Source organism: Toxoplasma gondii, chromosome XII (genome assembly GCF_000006565.2).
Source record: "Toxoplasma gondii ME49 chromosome XII, whole genome shotgun sequence".
In the NCBI taxonomy this organism is placed as follows: domain Eukaryota; phylum Apicomplexa; class Conoidasida; order Eucoccidiorida; family Sarcocystidae; genus Toxoplasma; species Toxoplasma gondii.
Window position 1 is genome coordinate 2,906,300 of NC_031480.1, and position 17,578 is coordinate 2,923,877.

Sequence of the window (17,578 nt, forward strand, 5' to 3'; positions counted from 1 at the left end):
AGCGGCCTAGTGAGCTACGATCTTGCAGCCACGATTCACGGAAGATGACCTTTCTGCCTCTCCAACAAAGGGTGGTGCTAGGCAGCAAGGGGCACAGCAGTGAACACACTATCGCACCTGTGTACTACCAGATATCGAGAAGGGCGGCCGCACGCCATATTTTCTCACCGACCAGATTCACCTCAGCCAGGTTTTGGCTTCACCAGAAAGGGTCCTCGTTTGAGGTCAGGAGTAGATGTCGCCTTTGAGATTAAAGAATCCAAAGAGAACACCTGCATTCGCATGACTGAAATGTGAACTGCGGCATTACGGCTATCCCACGTCTGCTCGGTTCTAGGCGTAATATATGGAGTACTAGCTTGGTGATTCTCAATCCTGAGGCTACTGGTTGGTTAGTTGGAAAACTTGCTTTCCTCGTCGTACCTCCTCGACCGAAGAGTTCGCAGACAGTGCGACGCTGGTGACACAAGGACACGCAATACACCCGCCACGTTCGTTATTGAAACCAGAGCTTCCGCTTAAATCTCTGTGCACCGTTTGCAGAATGGGAATGATATAAAGTCTGATGTAATGCAACGGGTCCGCGCCGGCGCCGCCCGCGCCATTCAGAAACGTTGGCGCTCGTACAAAAATCGAAAGCTGGCAGCGGGAAAGAGAAATGGGCGAAACAGCGGCGAAGCATCTTCGCTCTCCCCTGCCCAGGCAACCACATTGATACAGCCGGAGGATAGCGAATCTATGACGGATGTCCCAGGCCTACACCAATCATATCGGCTGGGTTCCGAGCAGATCATGGGGCATTCCGTAGAAGTAACAAAGGCACTTGAGTCGCAATCCGGAGACTCGTCAATCTCACCCGAAAAGCCGGAACAGAGCTTTCCATGTTCCTCCAGCAGCTGTCGGAATGTTGAACCATCAGATGACAAGGACGCCGATTTGGCGGGACCGTCTATTGGAACGCATATTATTTTGAAGGGAAATCATGATGGTTCGGGTACGGTTCAGGACATGCGTGGGAAATGCGCGAACTGCTGCCTGTATAGACGATTGCGCAACTACATTTGTACAGACGCCGCACTCAACGATGAGAAGAGTGTTTTTCCTTTCACAGTTTCAACATCGGGGTAAGGGGTCACACTAGGGCGATGCAAGCGAGTTGAGGGAAAGCACTCTTCAGCATTTGGAGTGGAGTGTGCAAGCGTTTGTTTTTTCCCGCAGATGCTCCGGAATGCGGACTACAGAACGTTCGAGAAGCAGCAACCCCCCACCAGAAGGAACGAACTCTTCCTCCCTTGCCCCCTAATGACATGGCACTGGCTTTGCAGGAAGCAAAACTTCGCTGGCAAATTCAGTACTATGCCGCCATGCACAAGTATTATTCGATGCAACTACAGCAGGGCGCTATGGATCCGTCTGAAGAACCAGAAGACAGGTTGTTACCCAGAGCATCTTTCCACGACATACTTTGTGAAGGCGTAGCTGTGGATGAAGACCCTATGCAGATGAGCATGGAAGAGCTGCTGGCGCAGTCCACCTCTGTCTTTGAAGAAACTGGGGCGCCCCATCAGTAGAACGCTTAACACAGAGATAAAAGACGGGGGCACCACCTGCATGACCTGTTCGAAAAATTCACCTTCATCCGAGTTGTACGTTTTCTGCTTTCATGTTAAACTGTCCGAAACTATGACCAGCAATCCAGCAACCGGCCTTTCTATGCCACTCCTTCCTTCACCTCTCGGTGGTGTTTGACATCGCGACATCACGCATCTCCTCAAGACCCGGCCATACATGAGGAGCATCCCTAGACGCGTGTCCACGTTTAATGACTTCTTATGCTAGCAGCAACAATGAGGTTGTGGAATAGTTCGCATGTTCGCGAGTGGTGCATTAGCCGTGTTAGGCGCTCACAGTAAACAACACTGATATTCCAGTTCCCCAAGAGAAGTTCTCTGTGATCTAAAACGCTCCAAAGGGGCTGGAGAGCGGGAGGTGTCCGGTCATGTCAAAATAATTGATGGAGTTGTTAAGGGAAAACGCCTGCAAAAGACTACAAGCTGTACGGCCTTAAAGGTTTGAGCAATGACAGCGTGTGCGTTGAGGATGACAGATAACACTCTCGCCACACATAGAAGGCCTGGTGGCACTCTGCTTGCTGCCAGTACACGTTTTCGCTAGGTCAGAAACATCAGCTCCGCAGTCTTCGCCGGATGACTTCTCCGGGTGCCGATGTAAGGCATGCTGCTGTGTACTGTACTCGGATCCGTTAATGACCTTCATCGATAACGTTTCCACTCGAAGAGCACAGGTTCTAGACGTAGGGGTTATACAGCTGAGAACGGTGGCCAACACCTCAGGCTTTTTAACTGGAGATACAAAGAAATCTGGGAACCTCAGGACAGAACTTGGCAATTCACTCTTAATGACGACGATCCGGTGCAACGACAGCGGCGACTGTTTCCAGACAAGGCGGCAGCTGCTCTGACAATCCTGTACGACGGATTCACGATATAAGAAGGGGACCACCCTAGTAGCTTCTTGGCCGTAAAGATGTTCGTGTAGCATGCGAACAGCTTTGGAAACCAGTTCCTAGCTTTCAAATGGTAGAGTTAGGACAGCGGCTGTCGCATGCTTGGCAGATTTAGACACTGCTGCAATTTGCTTTTATTTCACGCTGATGGCCTCCATCAGGAATACTGTGTCGTACATCCAAACGCTTTTCAACAACCACAGTCGTAGTAGTCATTGTCAAAGACATTGAACGGAATTTCGTCCCCGTGGTTCCACGCAAAATTCCAGACCCTGCAAGGGGCAAAGCAACAAAAAACAGTCACAGATTATTGGGGCAGAGTTCTCTCACGGCTTTGTTTTGTCCACGCCTCGCCGACACCCTGACGCTCACTGAGCGTTGCCCTCAGTGGCTGTAATCAAGAGGGGTCAATCACTCTGTGAGTTGTGTGCAAGTAATTATGACATCGCAGGGGCTTTCGTCGCTCGTGTACCTGTGCGTTAACTCACTTCGCTGGTGGACCCCGTCGACAGAAGAAAATCTTGGCGTTCTCTAGAAGACTCCGGAATCCCTTCCCTGTTGTCATGATGGAGCATACATTGAAGTCAGAAATAACTGGAAAGACTCTCTACAATCTGCTGAATCGGAGTGCAGAAATGAGAAGCAAACAGACACGGTGGGCGACACGGACGTTTAGCTGTATTTCCTCCCTTCACGATGCACCCTAGAGCTGTGACAGTGCCTTTAGGAACTAACCTCAGGTGGTCCATACCTTGGCTAAAGGGGAAGACATTCTTTGGCAAATGCTTCAAGTAACCGATGCGGCGCCGGTGCAGATGTTCCCTGCCACCAAACATTCACCACTGAGAAGGGGTACACGCCAAATGAAGAAATGACACTGAGACCAAGTCGAAGTTCAGTAATAAAAAAAAGTTCCCTGCTGCGCTTCTAGTCGAATTGCTTACGACTCGACAACGAGAACTTGCTGCACAACGGGTAGTCCCAGCGCCAGGCACTTCTGACTACAGCAGCCTGCATAGCCGTTTCAGATAGGCAATATAGACTGTAAATCCTAGGTGGACCTGATTACATAGCCATAACAGTATCTTTGACACCTTCTTGTCTCCTGTAACCCGGTACAGTGGCAAAACGACGGACTTCATTTGACATAGCCGTCACACGATGATGCTCTCTACGTCGAAGGCGCTCGTTCTGCAGGAAAGCTGATACGCTCTGCAAGTCGTAGGGGATATGACCTGTCACAAAACCAATGAATGCCTATCGACTTAATGAGATACCACTATGTTTTCCACTTGTGTTGCTTCCCTCACCAGGTTGTCTGGTTGGACAGCATCAAGTACGTGTGGTATGCCAGGAGTCCTGTCTGAACAACATCAAAACAAAGTAAAGCTAGGTGACACCAAACTTTACCAAGTTCTCAACTCCGCCTTCGTTACTCGAGGACACGAAAAAGTTTCAATGCCGGTGCGCGGGCTAAACTCCTTGTGTATAAGGAGACTTTCCAGGAGAATGGCCAGCCTTGCATAGTGCATGAAACAGTAATGAGACGTTGATTTTTTTCACGAAGAGTTAAAACTGAAACGACTTTTATTGTTGTGCATGGCAATGGCTCTTCAGAACACCGATCAAAATCGTGAAGGGGGGTTCGCTCTATAGGATGGGAGCGCGGTGTCCAGTCCATTCCAAGCGGACAGTGAACTGTGGTGAGGTTTTTTCTCCGGGACAGTACTTCAACTTCGCAGTGCATTGTCAGTATAATGTAACACAAGCAAGGGGGTTCAAGTTGAGGTGGCTGACGTGACTTGCACAGAAAAATCAGTTTCTTGTCGTTGCATAGTTCGCGTTGGCTCGTTCTGCATTGAAGATCCACGCACCCGTTCTTCAGGGCCAACGCAGATGCATTGTGTCGTCTCGACTCACGTACCAGGGCAACGGCTGTTAGGGTCATAGGCACCCACAAAAGTACTGTGAAGCAGTTACGAATTGCCCAGTCAGCTGCGCGAAACCGTCTCTGGAAGCCGCTCCAAGCCTAGACGAAGACACATATCGTGTGCAGAAGGGGTGATGTCAATAGGGATGATGTCGTCTTGACACACATCTTTACGGGGCCATCTACGTGACGACGCTGTGTTCGAGAACACGCCTGAGCCGTCGGCTACTGCTGCCTGTAGATCTCTAAGAGAATTATACAACCTCGAGCAATTCTTCTTGGAATTTGGAAAGAGATTCAGCCTGTCCGTTGGAGGGAAACAAGAGCCGCTGCCCTTGTCCTCGCATGGTTGGCTGTCGAGGCGCTGTGGACCAAATGCGCAGCTGAAACGACCAAACCGTTTGAAACCGCCAATCCCGAGATCTTCGTAGGTCCTGATGTTGGGAAAATCTGGATCTCTTCTTAAAACAAAGGGTGGCGGTGAGGAATTATATTGCATGGAGTTGGATAAAGCAGTCCATACTGAAGATCATTCCGAAGATCATTCCCCGTAGTTGTTGAGGCATTTCCTTCCATGAAATGAGGAGTTTTCATAAAGTCTCACCGCTGCCGAATCCCATGTGACGGCAATTGTCTGCGAAAGGAGGAAGAGGTAAAATCGCCAGTGGTTAAACTCTCCAACGCAGCATCCTAAAAGACGGCAATCAGATGGCATGTTGACGAGCGCGAATTCATAATGGTATTCATTTGTACGTTGAAACTCCGCCTCCCCACTCAAGATTTGCACTCGTCCGTTTCCACTCATTCTTTGTTACGGGACGAAATCGCAGGCATTAGCTGTGGAGAAGGGACATGCATATGTGGACCGGTTTTTCAGCTTACCCAGGAAGGCGCAGTGGTGATCGTAAGTGAGAACACAGTGGTCGCACTCCTTGCAGTGTCTTGTACGGAGCGGCTGGAGTATACGACAATCGGCGCAAAACGTGTACTTTCGCCGGTCAATCGCACATAGGCCTTGATAGTTGATGGTAAGACTGTCATGGGTTTTAACGTCAGCAGCTGTAGTTCTTTCGGACACTTCAATTCCGAAGTCAATGAGGTCGTCACCATTCTTGACACGCGCCCCTGACACCCCCCTTTCGCAGTGCGCTGCCTTCGGCTGCCTCTGCGAATTCGCGGAGTCATGTAACGCCGGAGGTTTCCCTTCACGATCATCGGATGCCGTAGAGCACCGACTTTCATCTTCACACTGATAAACTGAACACGTGACTGTCTCCACCTCATGACACTTGGGCACAATAGGGGTCGCTCTCCTGGTTTTGCCTTCCCCGTCACTGTATGCCTCGGTAGAAAGCGTGTGTTGGGTAGAGAGTTCTAGACAGCTGTGACGAGTCACATTGCTTCGGTGACCGGCTGCGTCACTATCGCTTGTGGGACTGGTAATGAAGCAACTACGATCAATGGAAATACCCTCTGCGGGTACAGAAAGTGGAAAAGTCGGCGACAGGACTTCGGGATACTCTTCAGGTTTACGAATGTAACCGGGGTTGATGCCTGTCCAGATGTAGAACACGATGGCACAAACATGCAAAGCAACCCATAGTAGACACTCGAATGCCTTATGGTCGGCAAAAGCTTGGCGACAAGAAGTGTCTTCGACATAAAGAAATGAAACAGAAAGAACGATCGCAGACAGATAGAAGAACGTACATACCGCACCGATGGCACGCACCTTCAAGCTCTTCAGTGGTTTCGAGATCGTGTAAGTGTTAGCATTGTGACTAGGAGTGTCTGGCGGAGGCGCTACATCGGCGTACTGGACAAATTCGAGCGGCCAAGAGGCGCATGTAAACGCAGACGCTTCCTGATGAAACGTAGGCGGCTCTGAAGGTTCCTGTTCAATGTCACTTCTTTGGACACAGTCCGACAAGGGAGTCCGATCTCCCTCTGGGGCGAACTGGGAACAGCCTGTGCGCTTCTGCTGTGTCCTGGCCCGCGATGGGGAAGATGGATACGCGGGTAAGGTGCGCCAGCAGGAGGGTTCCACCTGAGGGCAAGTATGGCTATCCCTCTTCTCTGAGTCATTGTAACAGGCGCAGTGATCACAAGATGCTTTGCAGCTGGTTGAAGTTCCGCTACTAGACCCGTATACCCATATATTCTGCAACTCGAGTACTGTGGAAGCTTGTGCTCTATTTTCTTCTGCTGACGCTTCCATTCGAGTCCGGGCACGGGGCGGGGCTGCAGATGTCGTCATGGCGAAAAACGAAACGCGTCTGCGCCATGAATTTATGAGAGCAGAGGAATGCGTTAGGTCGTGTGAATCTGATGTGGTAGCAGAAGCGGTGGACGGGGACAACAAAGAAGAGGGTAAGGAGCCGCTGATTCATGGCGGAATTATTTCGCAGGAATGGCGGACAAAGCACATTATGGAGGATCCAAAGCACTTGCAACGGTGACGTTGCGCAGCTATTGTCGCACACTGACACTGCATTGAAAAGTGTAGGCAGAACAGCGTATCAGAGAAACTTTCCACAATTCCAACATTTCTGGCTGTGGAACGCCGACAGAAAAGTAGTGCTATGACAGTAAATTGTATTGCGTGCGCCAGTTCGAAGTACTCGCTTCAGGAGGTAATCCACGACTACCTTTCACACGACAGGCGTTTTCACACATAATGTGAACGAGATGATTTGGGGCGTATAGCGCGGCTTGTTTTGTACTCGGATCTCTTGAGCAGTCGGAGCAATGTATTCTTCGGGTCTGAACTGGCGCTTCAATGCTGATTATAGGGAATCCTTGCAATAGAAAGTGCGGTGGTCGCATTTGTCACTCCAAACAGTGTCCAAGTGCAGAACTGCAGAATTTGCCGAACTAGCAGTTCATATACGATGTCTGGCACGACGAAGCCTATACAGAAAAACAGTTTGTAAATATGCAAGGAAGAGCGCAGTGGCTGTTCCACAGAAAATCCAGACTACGTGACGGGCACAAACTGACTCGATATCTAGCACCAAGAAGTATATCTTGATGGTCAGCGGCAAGAGTTTGTCCGCTGTTTTTTCGATGCGTACCCCAAATAGTTTTCAAGGTGAACGAAGAAAAGCTACAGCCACAACAGCGTAGCATGCTATATGGAAACTGCTTCGCTTTACCACACATGGTTTGTACTCCTATTGCGAAGTACACCTACAAAAGCTGCCGAGAAGCAAATGCCGGCACGTTAGCTTTCGTGTAGGGAAGTGACACTGAAACGGCTCAGTGTCCTATGACGTCACCATCGAGTAGTTTTCTCGGCAAATCTATCGGGCAGGGGTCTCGCGGTGGCAGTGAAGTCTGTTACTACATTTGGAGGAACTCATTTATCTGAACAGGAGTCAATCGGGACGAAACCACATACAGAATACAACACACAACTCTTTTTCCCAGGAGTAGATGCTAAACATCAGACTTGTTTGCCAGTGTAACTGGTAGCTGAATTTATATGAAAGCAGTCGCTTGCCGGTCACAGGAATCAAAGTAAGACCAGCCGTTTTATCATCAAAGCACATATGCAAAACGGGAGATATGCGTCATTCAGACATAACGGACAATTTATTCAATAGTCTTGATTGGCGCGCCAACAAGTGGTTATTGGTTGCCAACAAAAACTGACTCTTGCTAAAATAAACTTTCCAGTACAACAATGATCGTCGTACAGCCACAGATCAGATGCTTCCGAAGCGTGGACGCACCTAAAGCCGTTGCACGCGTCACATTTCCCCTTCCGCTACGTTGTGTTGACATTGCATTTGGGAGACGATGATCATTGCTGCATTGAGAAGCGACTCAGGCGAGTCTTTACCCGACTCCCCTTCGTTCCTCAAGATGCCGTCCACGACCGTCTCCAAACCCGCAGAAGAAGGAATCATTAGGTTTTCTCGGTTCACGATAGTGGTCCCTGACAAGGGAATGCCGCCGTCCGGCAGGTTTACAACTCCATATGGCTCCCCTTGATGTTGCTTCCAGTCCAGAGCAAGTTCCCTCAATTTTTGTGTCAGCACTTCTTCTCGTTCTGCCGCCCTTATTCGGTACAATGTAGCTACGGTTTTGGCCGCCTCAAACCCGCCTAGAAGCTTTGGAGAAAAACTTTTCGTTAGGACCTTCCCTTTTCCATAACATCGCACTTTCCACAGACTTTTCTGGTTGTCGAAAAGGACGCCTTCACACCCGCCCTCCCAGCGGTGCGAAAAGACAGGCTCTCCTGTTCTGTCACACCTCAAGTAACCGAATTTATTGGACAGGTGACATCCAGCAATCGGATTTCTCCAGTCGACATCGGCCAGAGGGCCAAGGAGAGAGGAGACAAAACGCGGAATAGGATGATCGAGACCCCCAGAATTGCCCGTCCCTCTTGTCGATCTCTCGGTTAAGGCCCTTCGTGGCCGTCGTTTCCGATGAGGGGCTCGTGGGGGCGGACGACAAAAGCCTGTCTGGTCTCTATGGCTTGCACCAGGAGAGAATGACACACAGGATGACACGGCAGAGACAGGCTGCTGTCTCAAAAGACCCAGACGCTGCATATCTGGTAGACAGAGAGCCAGTTCCTCATGGGACGCCGAAATGGACGGATGTGATACCGGTTCCGGGAGTTTGCCAGGCGATTCACTGCAGGGAGTTAGAGAGTCGAGCTCAGCCGCAGGCGGAGATAGAGAAGGTGTTGACGTCTGTAAGGGTGACAGTTTCAATTCTACTCCGGTCTTCCTTCCGTGATATGCTTGATTACTCCGAGTCGATCCCTGTCGTCCAGGAGCTCCATTTCGACTTCGCCCTTCTGCCTTTTTCCGCTTCCTCTCCTGGTGCGATGACATTCTTTGTTTTAGGCGTGGCGACTTCTGTCTGCACCCGAATGGCTCACTATAAGAGGCAGCAGAAGAAGAGTTTGAAGGACAAGGCGGGCACGAAGTTGGAACATGCATGAGGAAGGACTCCTCGGCGGGAGCCGGAGAACAGTTCGCTGGCACGGCCGCTCTTATAGACAGAGGGAGACGTGGGCATGTGCCTCCTGTGAAGGCCCAGAAAGACCGTAAAAGGTTCTGATCTTCCTCAGTGGGCGAGTAACGAATGCACGCGGGGGTCAAGCTACAGGTGCCTTGTGGTTCAAACCTAGACTGGAGAGACGCATCACCACAAGCAGGGACTGAAGAAAAATACTCTGGCACAGAAGCCGTTAAAGCATTGTGACATGCGGGGAAACAAAAGGAACTCATTTGGTTGTATGAATAAAGAGCGTAAAAGTCGGTATGAGGGAGAGAGTGGCAGAGCCACTGAGGGTCCCACCCTAAAAGCGTGCCTTCGTGATCTAGATATGGACAATCACTCGTTCTCAAAGGTACAGGTACCCCGTGTTCTTGTTCCTCCTGAGCATCACATACAGGAGTATTCGTTCTGTTCGCCAACATCCACTGCATGGCTCTACACTCATCCGGCTCTCTGTCCACTAATGAGAGTTTTGCCCTTGTCTCAGCAGCGGAGGAATTGCTGGTTGCTGAATAGTACCCGGCTTCCGCTGCCTGCGGTGCAGCGTGCCCTTCCGTTTGGGCATCTTTCTCATATCTGCTCCATATCTGGTGCTGTTCCGCCGGTCGAAAACCGGCAGTGTTGCCCGCTTGGACCATTAATGATTCTTCTTGGAGGCCAAAGAAGGATGGGACACTGGCAACAAAAGCATTCTCTTCTTCAGACGCATTCATTCCTTGCGATATATCGACGAGTCGGGACTGGTTTCAGGAAGGAACGCTTTGGAGGTTATGGCTGTTATAAGGTCCGTTATCGTGAGAAATCGAGGCTGATGAGTGGCCGGAGCGCGGAGTTGCTCTGGCATATCTGCTTGAGAAAAAAAGTCTTCTGCGGATGCAAGGGGAATCATGATTCAACCACTGTTGCACTCTGCAGCGAAAATGGGGGTGTGTGATGACAACCTACTGGGAAATCGAAGCGAGAGGAAGTTACCAAAGCCCGCATAGGCAGGGGAAGAAACGTATATCGCGTCAAATTTACGGTGTGCAAACAAGCCACCGCCGATCGCTCAGCTGCTCACACGCCTAGCTTCAATGTTTGAGTGTGACAGCAACTCATATTGGTATCGCAAATCAAAGAATACGAAAAAGGCAGGCAAAAGTCGGAGAAAGCAAAAACACTGCCTGTGACCAGGTCCGTAGCAAGTATTGAGGCACCGCTTCCACTCTCTTGAGGTGCAGTAAGAGCGTTTGCCGACGTGATTTAAACCCTTTGATCTGAGGGATAAACGTCTGCGCGATGAGGTAGAGGCTACACCCTTGCAGGACACAAAAATTCTGTAGGCGCAGGGTCTGTTGCAACAAAGAAATTTCGAGGTTTACTCTCTCCTAGGAAGAAAACAGGGTTTCACACTGCTGCGGCTGTGCAGCGCTCGTATGCTCGTGCTACCAGCCACGACGGACGGTCGTTGCGACAAAAAAGCACACACTCATGATACAGATTCAAGATTTTGAGTGATTGTATTGAAATGCTAGGGGAGCTGGTTAGTACCACCACTCTGGGGATTACAAGCAGATCTTAGCCCCCTCTGTCTCAGAATTTGCATGGCGGATCAAACGCCGCGGACCCATACACCGCAGTGCTGCTGGGTGAGCGACCCATGAATGATTTCGTCGCACTTTGGAATTTGTCCGATAGCATATATGCCTCAAAACAGAGCTCACGTTCTGTCAAATGCTCTAGGGTTTATGAAACTTCTCTGCGGAGTGTGTCTACGCGCCTATGCTTCTTCCGTGTTTTTCAACCAGATGTGTATAAAACGTTTTCCAGCGTTGGCTACATCTAGCTGAGTACCGCTACCTCATTGTTGACCACTACAAAACCCCAATGTGCTAAAATGAATCACATCTGCCGGAACTGGAAAGCTAGCCTTTCTGGTCTTTGGTGTCCGTTTTGTGCTCTGCGGCGTGACAAGGAAGTACGCCTTTTGCACTGGGTGAGTGGCAGACCCACCAACAAGTTGAGCCGCGCGGCTGAAAAAAAAACAGAAGACCAAGCATACTCCGAGACACTTGCGTGACACTACATATTCCCGAACATCCGTATAAGGTACAAGTGCCCATTACCCAGAGTATGAATTCCAAATTGGAACGTCAACCCCTTAGGTGATGTGCGTAGTCTAGTTTCAGCGGTCTTTCAGAATTTCTGTTCCATTTACTGCCCCTAATTAGAAACCTAACGGACTCTAGGAAAAATCACTGTCATATAGCTAGGCGGTAAACCTGGGGAAAGACACAGGTTCTCAGGTTACCGGAGACTACACGGCTCTACACTGAAGCGATGTCCCTCTACCACGACTCAAACCACTTTGTGTTGCAACGGAATTTACCCGCTCTAAACGGTGAACGCGAGGAGGCAAGAACTGTATCGTTTCTGTGTAAACGCTACAACAGTATTGGTATCCGATATGGGAGGACATATTGGAATCCTTGTTGTTTGACGCTTGCAAAGGCGATGCCTCACAAGCATCAGAAACAGAAACGCAAGAAAGACGGCTTATCAGAACGTTAAAATATCGTTCAGGTGTGGCCAAGAAGCAAACAGCGAACTCGTGCCCAGACCAAGTAAGGAACTAAAATTCAGCAAACAGCCGCTTGGTTCACATCGCGACTCGAAAAATTCGCCACACAACTTCACGGTCTCAGTTTGAAGTCACTCAACCACGTATTACCACAAAGGGCGCATAGGCCATTTGCACTTTGTCCATACTTCATAAAACATGTTTAGACATTTCATATACACGCCTATATATATATATGCATTATATATATGTACGCAGATGAACATATTGAAGGACGCATGCAGATGTGCGCAGTCTACATCGTGTGAGATACGGCGCCCTACCAGCGTTCCCGATTGTTTTGCATGCGCGAACAAGAAGGTTGTCTTTTTTTTGCGGCGCATATGAACGTCAGTTCACCGTTTTCCCACCTCGTTCCGTGGATTTTCTCCGATTAAAACAGCCCTTGCTTTTCGTGGTCGCACTGCTTCATAAAATGGAGAGAATTGTCTTCGTACAGCGGCCCCCTGTTCCGCTGCTGGCGCATTGCTCGGGTCAGAGGCGGACTTTCCCTGTTTTTTTCGACACCAACGTGCGTTCTGCTTCCATTCTATGAATAATCTTCTTGCCGTTCGTATTTATTGTGTATGGATCTGTGAAAGAACGCTTCTGTGCATCTCCAGAGCGTGAATAGTTCTCTTTTCCCTTGTCTCTAAAACAGCTTTTTGACCGCATGCGTGCAACCTTCGTCGTCGGGAGTCACCGCGTTGCTCTTGTTCACCTTGATTAGAAATGTTCTTCCGACCTAACAACTCTCCGCCAACTTCTCTTTCCCTGACGATTCGGTCTCTCCGCAGTCTTCTCACAGGCAGACACCGTTCTGCGTCGCACTTTTTTCCCTGCGTTTCGTCTCCCCAGTGGTCTACACGAAAGTTGATACTGGTGTCGAAGGCTGAAGGAGTTTCAGTTAATTGCAAGCGACAGGTGCAAAAAGCGTCGAGCGCCACCCTTCCACACTCGCCTGCGAAACGCGAGGAGACACGGAAGGCAACGAAGCTCCAGGCAAAGATCTTGCTGTTCTGTTCTAATGCCCCGTGGTAAACACAGCCAAAGAAGGACGGAAGGCCTTAGGTACTACAGTGTCTCGGTTGATTCGATTTCAGTTGTAACGGTATGCTGTACAATGTGAGCTAGGCTCTCTTATTACACATTACACAGGGGGATTCCCAGGTTTATGTAAACTACTTTTTTTCTGCGGAGTATACACACCACGAGTTGGGAACTCCTGGGTTTGATCTTGAAGTTCTTCGTTGACCGGATTCAACTTTTCTATTGCTCCCCTTCCATCCTCGACGGTGTGAAACTCCCTTTTCCTCTGCACGGCTTCACGGCCTTCAAACGTTCCTCGCTTGCCTCTGCCTCCTTCTCTGGTAATACCAGCCTGTACAGACTGCGTGTTCGGCGGATTCTGTGAGCATCGCCGGCTAAGTTCTTGAGCCTGTGCAAAAAATAGCCGGCGGCGGCAGCGGTCGGCTTGGGTTTCTTCCTTTTCCCGTTGGAGACAGAGGCGCTTTTTCCCAGCCGAACTCTCCGCTCTTCCACCTCCGTTCTCTGTCTTTGCTTCGTCTGTTTCTGACCGCACTTGAAGAACTCGCTGAAGCGACTTTTGTCCTGTGTCGTTCCGTCTTCTAGGGTATGCGCGCGCATGCGTGCTGCGTTCTCTTTCCTCTGCAAAAGAAAGGGAGACTCAGTTCTCTTTCGTACGCTGATGCAGCACCAGCATTCGATTCGACTGCGCTCCTCTTTTTCTCTACTCGGACCTCGCTTCTTCACGTTGTTCGTCCTCTTCGGTCTGCTTTCTTTCGTTCGTCGTTTTAAATCAGTTCTCTTTCTTCTCGTCCTCCGTCGATCGTCTTCCTCACCTCTTCTGTTTTTCCTGCGTCATGTGTTTCTCCTTTTTCCTCTTTATTAACTCTTGGCACTTCGGCTGTTGAAACTCGACGCACCGACGGCGAGAGGGTCGCTTGAGAGAGACACTTGGAGTCTGCACAGAGGAAGCTTCTCGCCGCCTCTCGAGGTGCAGACTGTCGGTGGAGGAAGGAAGGGAGAGTGCCAGCTGGTTCGCTCTCAGGCAAGAAGCGTTTTCTTTCAATCATGAGGGACGAACGGAACGGAGCTACGAGTCGACCGCGGGGTCGCCCTCACTCGGAAGGGAAGGAAGGAGAGGAAGGCAAGGGAGAAAAGGAAGCGAGCTGCAAGGAAACAGAAGGAAGCGGCGTCGTCGTTCTCCCTTCAATGGCGGAGACAGTCCAGAGACTTCTTGCGGAGGCGGGGATTGAAAAACGCGACGATCGTGTAGTCCATCTCCTCGTCGACTTGCTACAGAGTAAGACACTCTCTTCGTTGCTGCTGTTCCGCAAGGAGCTCTCGAGCCTTGATGGTTTTAAATCGTGAGGCTACTGAATGGTTAATTGGAGGACTTGCTGTCCTTGGTATCAGTAGTATCGTAGTTGTCAGTCGATGGGTGCACACATGATCGGAACTCTCTGTTGGAGGTACCTGGTTTTGTGTTCTCCTTTGTCTCAGTCTCATCTTTCACCTTGCGGTTTCTTCCCTGCTTGAAACAGGACGCGCCCTGCGTCGGGAACTTCGGTGCTTCTCGTGCAAGCGTCTCCGCGCTTTCTTTCGAATTCGCTTTTCTTCTCGCCGCTCAGTTGCAGTCCCCTTTGCACTCTCCAAGTAGTTACAGATATCACTCCACCGTGTGGAGCTCCTTCAGAAGCAGTTTATGTCCATTTGCTCGCATTCGACGTCTAGTTGGAGACGCGACAGGAGAGGCAATCTCGGATGCCGCATGCGACACCAGCCTCCCCCGTCGGAGACCCGTGACTCCTTCGCGCGTCTCCGTTTCTGTTCTTCTCAGGAGAGACTCTCTCACTCTTAGCCGACGCAGCTGACATCGTGGACTACCGCCAGAAAGCAGCGCATGCAGGCGGATCGAGTTCCGAGAAAGTGGAGAGCAAAGAAGGAAAACAGGGAGCGCTGGCTGCCCGTGCAGGCGACAAAAAGAGCCGACAGGCGGGGCGCGGTCCAGCGTCGATGTGCATCGAAGAAGAAGATGCAAATGTCGCTGTGCAGGAGTACACACAAAAATACGTCGTGCAACCCAACGTCGTCTTGGTAGGTTTTGTGAACGGGGAAACTTCCTCTCGATCAGTGTTTCGGTCGTTCACTTTCTCGCCTCTTTTTTCTGTCGTCTGTGTTCCGCGCAGCTGTAGATGTCTCGATTTGTCGCGCGTCTCCTGCTTCGATCGGTCGCTCGTTTTTAGAGAGGGCAGACGTATCTGCATCGCCACATGTCTCTGTGTGCAGGTGTACAGACAGCTATATGCATCTGTCAATCTACATATTTGGTCGTGTAGTCACGAGTTTACTGTCATCCAACGCGTATGCTTCTGTCGCAGAAGATGCGCTCTAAGGCCCCGTCCTCCTAAAGACCACAGACGACATGCGTAGCTTCTGGAAGCTCGATAAGTCACGTTTAGCCTATTTCGCGTTTTTGCATGGTCGTCGGGCGACTCGACATGGCAGACTTTGCATCGCCGTCTCTGCTGCTGTGTGATCGCAGGACAGTGCACGGTTGTGCAGCTTGAGCAACAGCCTGGCTGTCGGGCAGTCGACAGCGGCTGAGTTAATTCTCCATCGTGCGGTACCTACAGGAAGCGCTGAAGGCACCTCGTCGCCTTTGTTGGGGGAGCCTTTCGTTCTGCGGCCTGTCGCGAGCGGCTCTGGAGGTGGCGGAACTTCTTCTGGGCTCTCTGGGTCGAGTTTCGGATCGGCCGGACCCAGCGGCTCTGCCGCGTCGTCTGGGACGCATGCAATTGTTACAGCCGCCACCAACAAACACGTACTCGGAGCCATGCCTCAGGGCTTGCCGCCGTACCTTCCCGAAGATGTGAGTGTCAATACACTCATGCCGTCTTGGTCGCTGAGATCCAGTTCGTGCGCTGGCAAACTGCCTGCGGATGGTGGGGAAAAGCGCGGCAGAGAAAGCGAGATGGGAGAGGCAGAAACGGGGGGAAGAGGACAGAGACGCAGCGCGCAGGAAGCGAAAGAGGGTGCAGACCTAGAGGCCTGCGACCGATGGCCCGCGGGACAAGACGATGAAAACAATGACGGAGCTGAAATGTTCTTTCAAAAGGAACACCCTTTCTAAAACTGGGAGTCAACAAATGAACACCAGACAAATCCAGTAAACGTGCGTGCTTTTGCCGGTCCACGTGCACATTCCCCCCCCCCCCCCCGCTCTCTCTCTCTCTCTCTCTATATATATATATATATATGTATATATATATGTATATATATGTATTTGTATATATGCATATACTCAAGCATGTGCGTATATATCTGTATATTCTCAGACATATTCCTCTCTCTCTCCGTATATATATATATATATATATATATATATATATCTTTGCTTGCGCAGAGCTGCGTAGATCGATGTGCATTGAGATCTACATGTGCGCACGTGGATATATGTTTCTGGGGTTTCGGGCGTACAGCCACGTTTTTAACCGCTAGGACATGTCGTCCTGGAAAAGACATTTGTGCGTTTGATGCCAGTTCTCTTTTTCATTGAACCTGCGATCTTGGTTACTCCCTTCGCATGCGGATTTAAGATTCCCTCTGACGAGAAAATGTTGCTTTTAAGGCTGCTTCGTGTTGTCTTTACACGACTTCTTCACGCCGCTTTCAGCGCGTGCTGGGTGTAGTTTTGTTTTCCTACACATCTTCAACTCATATTTACGAGGTTCGAGCAACCCTGGGGGTGCAGGGGTACCGCGCGTAGCGTCCCTTTTGATCTTCATTTGCGAGTGGCGAAGGCAAAGCGTTTATTCATTCAACTGTGTTGATCTTGAAGCGCGTGGAGATCGGTAGATTTGACGCGCGGGAGAATCCGAAGACCCACAAGCAAGGACATCAGGTCTTTTGTGCTTCTTGAGAGATATTAAAGAACTTGTTTTTCCGGCCAAACAAACAAACCCGACATCACAACGGCGCGACACTTCACTCTGGCGACTGCTTTGCTTCTGAAAGACACTCACAGGCAGTGTCCATCAGCTTCAGTGTCATGTAAATGCCCTTGTGTATTCAAAGTACCTATGCACTCGCATGCGCCCTCGGAAGACACCAGACCGTCAGGAGATGCCTATGGACGAAAAACCGTTTCCAAACCACCGACAGAACGTACGCTTTGCATTCGCAGGGCAGGCACAGCTGCCTACGCTGCGAGCAAAGCTCGCGTTTAGACGAGTTGAGATCGGTGACAGGAGGAAGAATCCGATCCGTGTATTCCATACAAGCAAAAATCAGAAATGAGACTCCCAAAAAGTGCAAATCAAATGCTATTTGTACACCTGTTGTTTTGGAGATCCTTCGATGCATGCATCCGCGACACAGAGAGCTGCATTTGAGTTGCTTCTTGTTTCGTCACGAAGTGGGCAGTTTCGTAACTTCTTACATGGACGCAAAAAAACAAAAGGCACATTTCTTTTCATCA

The 17,578-nt window shown here is 50.2% G+C and overlaps 4 protein-coding genes across 4 annotated transcripts; 2 read left to right on the forward strand and 2 right to left on the reverse strand.

Annotated features, from left to right (window-relative positions):
- Positions 1-738: 738 nt before the first annotated feature.
- Positions 739-1,571, forward strand: TGME49_246640 (hypothetical protein; the record flags this gene model as incomplete). The annotated part of the gene is made up of 2 exons (XM_002367011.1): positions 739-994; positions 1,219-1,571. The coding sequence occupies 2 exons, from the start codon at positions 739-741 to the stop codon at positions 1,569-1,571; spliced, it is 609 nt and encodes a 202-aa protein (XP_002367052.1).
- Positions 1,572-2,717: 1,146 nt separating this feature from the next.
- On the reverse strand, positions 2,718-7,347 carry TGME49_246650 (DHHC zinc finger domain-containing protein; the record flags this gene model as incomplete). The annotated part of the gene is made up of 5 exons (XM_018780793.1): positions 5,340-7,347; positions 5,062-5,147; positions 3,838-3,890; positions 3,263-3,349; positions 2,718-2,799 (listed from the first exon to the last, which is right to left on the reverse strand). The coding sequence occupies exons 1-5, from the start codon at positions 6,712-6,714 to the stop codon at positions 2,718-2,720; spliced, it is 1,683 nt and encodes a 560-aa protein (XP_018634931.1). The 5' UTR covers positions 6,715-7,347.
- A 616-nt stretch (positions 7,348-7,963) lies between these two features.
- AP2XII3 (AP2 domain transcription factor AP2XII-3) lies at positions 7,964-10,952 on the reverse strand. The gene has a single exon (XM_002367013.2). It carries the CDS (start codon positions 10,187-10,189, stop codon positions 8,210-8,212), a length of 1,980 nt encoding a protein of 659 aa, XP_002367054.2. The 5' UTR covers positions 10,190-10,952; the 3' UTR covers positions 7,964-8,209.
- Positions 10,953-12,445: 1,493 nt separating this feature from the next.
- On the forward strand, positions 12,446-17,046 carry TGME49_246670 (hypothetical protein). Its single transcript, XM_002367014.2, has 3 exons — positions 12,446-14,401; positions 14,939-15,195; positions 15,644-17,046. The coding sequence occupies exons 1-3, from the start codon at positions 14,170-14,172 to the stop codon at positions 16,229-16,231; spliced, it is 1,077 nt and encodes a 358-aa protein (XP_002367055.1). The 5' UTR covers positions 12,446-14,169; the 3' UTR covers positions 16,232-17,046.
- The last annotated feature ends 532 nt before the right edge of the window (positions 17,047-17,578 follow it).